At 46.1% G+C, this 6879-nt stretch overlaps 1 protein-coding gene across 1 annotated transcript in view; it reads right to left on the reverse strand.

Moving 5' to 3' along the window:
* Positions 1-2062: 2062 nt before the first annotated feature.
* The window catches only part of Npc2 (NPC intracellular cholesterol transporter 2), a 17648-nt gene continuing 12831 nt past the window's right edge, over positions 2063-6879 (reverse strand). The window contains exon 4 of the mRNA XM_031356332.1: positions 2063-2792. Within this exon, the coding sequence (XP_031212192.1) occupies positions 2706-2792 (87 nt within the window). The 3' untranslated portion in view covers positions 2063-2705. The remainder of the gene's footprint in view (positions 2793-6879) is intronic.

Consider the following 6879-nt stretch of genomic DNA (forward strand, 5'->3'; position numbering starts at 1 on the left):
ACCATAACAATGGGGGTCTTGAGATTTACCTGCCTCAGAACCCGTAAGGGAAGAGTGGATCTAAGACTCAAGGCTTGCACAGAGACCGGCATTAGAAAGCGCAGGACCCTTTGTGTCCGTAGGATTCAAGGCTTCTGCGTTAATGACTGTGAACTTTCTAAAGGGATGACCTTTCAAACTAATCCTCCCACGGGAGACTACCTATCTCATAACTGCAGGCTCCAGTGAGCCTCCCGGTGGCCGCTGAGCAAACAGGCCTAAGGTGCTGGGTCACTTTCTGTTCTGATTAGGACACAAAGACACTAACAGAGCTTCTCCCTGCCCCCTCCCCCAATTTTTTTTTTTTGGGGGGGTTTGGGAGCTGTTAGGTGCAGACCTAAAAAGGCAAGAAGAATCTGTTGGGAATAGGGAGTTGGCAAACATAGAAGTGAGTTTCTCCTGGCCCCTCAGCAAGCTCCCACACAAAGACGATAGCTGTGTTTTTCTGAGACACATTACCATACATCAGACTGAGCCTCCGGATTTTCCTATTTCTAGACAAAAAGAGCAGCCTAGCACAATGGCTCACACCGACAGCGTGTATACTACACACCCTGACTCATGTGCTTTACATGCCTCATTTCACTTCACACTGTGCTACCATTGTCCCTGGTCGATGGATTAGGAGAGTCAAAATTGAAGCACGGAGAGATGAAATCATTTACAGCTCACATTCACAGCTGAATAATTGGAGGAGCCAAAATGTAACCACGGGCAGTTGGGAGCAATGACCTCAGCAGGTAACTACGTTTGGAGTTCACATGATTCTGACTCATAGAGTCTACATGGGAAGACAGGGTGGGCCCAGTGTGAAAGAATACACAAAGGACCCCAGTTAGTACAGTGGGTGAACTGGCCGCCGCTAAGAACTTCATTACTGACCCATCACTGCCCCCTGGTGGTTTGCCTGGGAAACTCACAGGTGAACAAATGCAAGGATCTAGCGCTGCTGGGATTCTCTGAATCGGGACATATACTGGCAATCCTAGCACTTGAGGTAGAAGTAGGAGGATCAGAAAGTCAAGGTTCTCCGATACATGGCAAGTTCAAAGCCAGTCTGAGATACATCAGACCTCATCTCTAGTGTGTGTGTTCCCTACAACAAACTACAATCCACGGCCACCTGTCATTTCAAGATTTAATCAATGGAACCGTCACCAGCTGATGTCCCCTCTCCCCCTCTCTCTGAGACTAGGTCTCATTTAGCCAGGCTGGTCTTGAACTCATTTTATAGATGGGGTCGGTCTCAAACTTGCAGCAATCCTCATGCCTCTGCCTTCTAGTGCTGAGATTATGAGTCTGGGGAGGAGTGGAACGACAGAGGGGCTGGTGTGGAACTCACGACCCTTCTGCCTCATCAGTGGAGCCTACTTCTTTATTTTTTGTTTGTTTGTTTGTTTTTTCGAGACAGAGTTTCTCTGTGTAACCGGGGCTGTCCTGGAACTCACTCTGTAGACTAGGCTGGCCTCGAACTCAGAAATCCGCCTGTCTCTGCCTCCCAAGTGCTGGGATTAAAGGCGTGCGCCACCACCGCCCAGCTTTCTTTCTTTATTTAAATGGATCTCACTATGCTGCTTGGACTGGCTTGGAACTCATATCCCTCCTGCCTCTTAGAGCCACCGTCTCTTCTTCCCTTCCCTTTCTAGGGTGCCCCATCAGGGCACGTGATGTCCTTGTCACCACGCCTCCTCAGGTGTCGCAGTTTACTAGGTGGTGTCTGCTGCTTCAGGCATGCTTGGCAGTGTAAGTGCAGCAGCGCAGAACACGGCCACTTTCTATGGATAAGGTCTAGCTGGTTAAAAAAAAAATAAAGATGAGGAAAAAGGGGTGTCTGGGAGTCCTGTGAGTCAAATCTTCTCTAGCGCTTCGGAAGTGGACTTAGGAGACTGTCATCTGCAAGAAGCAGGCAACCACAGACTGAACCCAAACACAGGAGTGGCAAGTTAGAATTTATGGAGTGGCTCAGTCTCACGTGCAGAGAGAGGATACCGACGAACACTGTTAAAAAACAAAACCAAGCACCTGCAACCAAGTATTGGCTTTAATGAAAACTACCAAAGAACAAGAGCTAGCCACAAAGACGCAGCCACTCAGAGCTAAATTTCTGCAGCAGAACTCCCCTCAGCAGGTCTCTGGACACCCTGGAGAGCTAGTCGCTACTGTGGAAGCACTGGGGCTGAGCGGACAATGGAGCCTCATCAGACTGATAAGCCAGGTGCTCGGGACTCAGGAGGCACTTAGAAACAGGGGAGGTAATAATACCCCCAGCCAGCCAGAAGAGTCTGGGAAGCCATCCTTCACAGTGGATCAATAGCCCTGGGTCAAGTTATCTGTCATCCCTAAGCAACCCCGTCCCATCCTGTCTGGTGGGACCTGCTGTACCCCAACAGCAAACAGCCATGGACACTAATCTCATCTCTCCAGTTTCCCTTTTCCCTCCCAAACCCTCCACAAAGGCTACCTCGGGGGAACAATGGGCTCTGAGCTCTCAAGAGTGGCAGGGTTGCAAGTGCTTTTTTGGAGGTTAAAAGGCATAACACAGCATTCTTGAAATTCTGTTCCTCTTATGGCACTGATTCCATTTCAGGTCTGATTTCTGTCTCTTCCCCCCCACCCTCCGTCCACGGCCTCTCACCCCACACAGACACAGGGCGCCAAGGAGCTGCCTAGCTTGTGATTTCTACTGGGATCTCCCAGCAGAAGAGGTTATCCTTTTTGTCATCTTGAAGTGTCCATTCCACCACCAGTTTTATCTGGAAAAAAGAAAAGGAGTTGGGAAACATGAAACCGGAACCTTGATTTTTATCCGTAATTGGCTTAAGCGTGCACTTTCAATTCTGATTCTTTCTTTTTAAGTCCTATCTGTCATCTTGAAGCCAGAACACAATAGCTCACTACCTTCGATCTTAAGCTCAGAAGAGTGAACCCTGTTAGGCAACAGTATCATCCAACCTAGTCCGGTTTATGAATGCAATCTTTCGAGTGTGTTATCTTCCCCCCTCTTCTTTCCTGTTTACATTTTTTATGTGTATGAACATTTGTCTGAATGTGTCTATGTGCCCCTGAAAAGGGCATCAGGGGTTCCGTGGTACTGGGGATGGTTGGGAGCTGCCTCTTGGGGCTGGGAACTGAACCCTAGGTCTTCTGCAGGGGCACAAGTGCTCTTAGCCACTCAGCCATCTCTCTAGCTCCTCCTTTCTGTTTTCTTTTTAGAAGATACAGTCTTGTTAGCTAGCCTACATTAGCCTTGAATTTACTATGTAGTATGGTCTTAAATTTGTGGTAATCCCCCTACTTCAGCCTCTTGACTATTGGGATTATAGGTGGACCACCACACCTGATTATCAAACGTAATTCTAAAATCCTTCTCTTTTCTTCTTTTTCTTCCCTCCCTCCCTTTGTTGAAACAGAGTTTTTGTTACCCAGCTTTAGCTGACCTAGAACTTGCTATGTAAGCTTGGGTTGACCTCAAACTTCTGGACCTCCTGTCTCCAACTCTTGAGTGCTGGGATTACAGGTGTACATTACTGGGGTTCATTCTTAGATCAGAGGCATATAAATAGAGTCTCATAAGATTCCTCAGTGTAAGGAAACTCTCTTGTTAGTTAGAAATGGAAATGGCCGAGCACAAGGTTGGTCCGAAGCAGTGGTCCTTGGCTTGTGGGCCATGACCCCTGGGGAGTTGTCTGACCCTTTCACAGGGGTCACCCAAGACCACGGGAAAACACACATTTACATTACGATTCATAGCAGTAACAAAAGTACAGTTATGAACTAGCAATGGAAATAATTTTCTGGTTGGGGTCACCACAACACGAGGAAGTGTGTTAAAGGGTGGAACCACTGGTAAGGTTGAGAACCACTGGTCCAAAGACATGTGTAACTGGATAATCTCAAGGATGACCACCCTGGGAAGCCAAAGAGTTTCATTTAACTTCCTTAGACTATGGTGTCCCCCACCTCCTAACCCCCATTCCCCTCTCCTCTCCCTGTCTTGTTTCTTCTAACACAGGTTCTCACATCAAAGCCCAGACTGGCTTGGAGCTCACCATACATCCCAGGCTGTTCTGAATGCACAGTGATGCTCCTGCCTTACCTTTCTGAGGGCTAGGATTACAACACCACCATGCATAGGTCTTGACATGATTTCTGATCATCTCTCATTTGGGATCGCCACCTTGACTCACTACATCAAAGCTATGAGCTGTGTTGTTGTTGGTATTTTGTTTCTTTTTTTTTTAAAGATTTATTTATTATTATATGTAAGTACATGGTTGCTGTCTTCAGACACACCAGAGGAGGGCGTCATATCTCATTATGAATGGTTGTGAGCCACCATGTGGTTGCTTGGATTTGAACTCGGGACCTTTGGAAGAACAGTCAGTGCTCTTACCCGCTGAGCCATCTCACCAGCACCCGGTATTTTGTTTCTTAAGACATAGTCTCACTTCTTCATCCCAGGCTAGCCTGGACCTCTAGAATTCACTGGATGGCTTAGGCTGGCCTTCAACCCATAGTGATCCTCCTGTCTGAGCTTTCTATGTGTTGGAAGTATGAGAGAGACATTGTCCCTTCTAATTGTGTAGGTTTTTTTTTTTTTTAGACAATCTCACTATGTATCGCTGCCTGCTGAGCACACGGGGATTAAAGGTGTTTACCAACAGCTTTTTTTTCCTTTTTTAAAAAAAAAGATTTAATGAGCTACTAGGACCAGTGGTGTGGATGGGTGTTTTGTCAGAAAATATTTAAGAGTACCATGTGCATGTAGTGCCTTGGTACACCAGTAGAGGGCATTGAATCCCCTAGAACTGGAGTTACAGAAAGTTGTGAAGGGTTATAAGGCAGCTGGGAACTAACTTTGGTCCCCTAGAAGAGCATCAAGTGCTCCTAACCGCTGAGCCATCTCTCCAGCCCCCACTTCTTTTATTTTTTTTAAAGATTATTTATTTATTATTTATTATATGTATTATATGTATATGTATATATATGCATGTATATACATATATATGTATATATATGTATATATATTATATGTATATATATATATGTAATATTATTATTATTATTTATTATATGTAAGTACACTGTAGCCATCTTCAGACACTCCAGAAGAGGGCGTCAGATCTTGTTACAAATGGTTATGAGCCACCATGTGGTTGCTGGGATTTGAACTCAGGACCTTCGGAAGAGCAGTCAGTGCTGTTAACCACTGAGCCATCTCTCCAGCCCCCACTTCTAATTCTAATCAAGTAGCTCTTTATTCATAGGGAAAAAGTGTTCCTTCCTTGATTTTTATCAAGGTTCCTCTCTAACTTGAGCACTCCAGCCCCTCCCCCCAGAAAAGGGATGGGGAGTCTCCAACAACCCTTAAACCAGGGGTTCCCAATCTTCCTAATGCTGTGGCCTTTTAATACAGTTTTCATGTTGTGGTGACCCCCAACCGAAAAATTATTTTTGTTGCTACTTCGTAACTGTAATTTTGCTGCTGTCAAGAATCATAATGAAAATACCTGTGTTTCCCATGGTCTTAAGTGACCCTCGTTAAAGGGTCATTTAGCCCCCAAAGGGGTTGAGAACCACTGTCTTATATTTTGGTTGTGAGCCTAGTCTTTAACGGCTGAGCCATCTCTCCAGTCCTGAGGACCACTGTCTTAAAGACTATTGATATTTTAGTCTTCTAGAATGCCTGTTAATTACTTCCCCCATCCCCACCCCCACCCCCCCTTTTTTTTTTGGTTTTTCAAGACAGGGTTTCTCTGTGTAGCCCTGGCTGTCCTGGAACTCACTTTGTAGACCAGGCTGGCCTCGAACTCAGAAATCCACCTGCCTCTGCCTCCCAAGTGCTGGGATCAAAGGTGTGCGCCATAACCGCCTGGCAATTACTTCCCTTTTCTAGAAGACATTACATCTGGGTTCTACTTGGCTTCCTTTAAAAATAAAAAAGTAACACCTGTCAAAATTAATGACATATGTCTGTAATTCAAGAATTTGGGAGGTTGAGGCAGGAGAACTGCCTTGAGTTCAAGGCCAACCAATCTGGGCTACCTACCAAGTAAGAGCTTGTCTGAACACAAACAATTCTAGAACAAAACAACAAAGTAGCCCTTTATTTATGGGGGAAAGCAACTGCTTTATGTCCTTCATTTCTATCATGATCCCTATTGAGGGGACACCACTCTAGCACCTGTGGAGAGGGAGTACTCAAAGCCGGCTTGTGGGTGGAGGGGTGCATAGCTCCATAGACACACTGAAGTGCTAAGGGATCCTGCTCTTTTGTCCAACATGGAGGAGAGCCGGGCGGTGGTGGCGTACGCCTTTAATCCCAGCACTTGGGAGGCAGAGACAGGCGGATTTCTGAGTTCGAGGCCAGCCTGGTCTACAGAGTGAGTTCTAGGACAGCTAGGGCTATACAGAGAAACCCTGTCTTGAAAAAACAAACCAAACAAACAAACAAAACCAGAATGTGGAGGAGAAACTAGGCTCCTGAAGATGCTGCTGAGATAGCTTAGACCTTTAACTATTTGTTACCTGGCTAAAATCTTTTAACGCTGCATGGGCTTTGGACTTAGGAGACTTACCTCTAAATCCAGGTGCTAAGACTCCTTGGTCAAGTGGGCCTGGACTCCGTATTACATAATATCAGAGGCTTAAAATTTTTCACTTGTAAATCCAAAATACTATCACCACTCCACAGGGAGGTGGTGAGGGCTAGGGCTATAAAAATGGCACCCTCACCGGGCGGTGGTGGTGCACACCTTTAATCCCAGCACTGTGGGAGGCAGAGGCAAGCAGATTTCTGAGTTCGAGGCCAGCCTGATCTACAGAGTGAGTTCCAGGACA

This window comes from Mastomys coucha, unplaced genomic scaffold, assembly GCF_008632895.1.
Source record: "Mastomys coucha isolate ucsf_1 unplaced genomic scaffold, UCSF_Mcou_1 pScaffold6, whole genome shotgun sequence".
Taxonomy (NCBI): domain Eukaryota; kingdom Metazoa; phylum Chordata; class Mammalia; order Rodentia; family Muridae; genus Mastomys; species Mastomys coucha.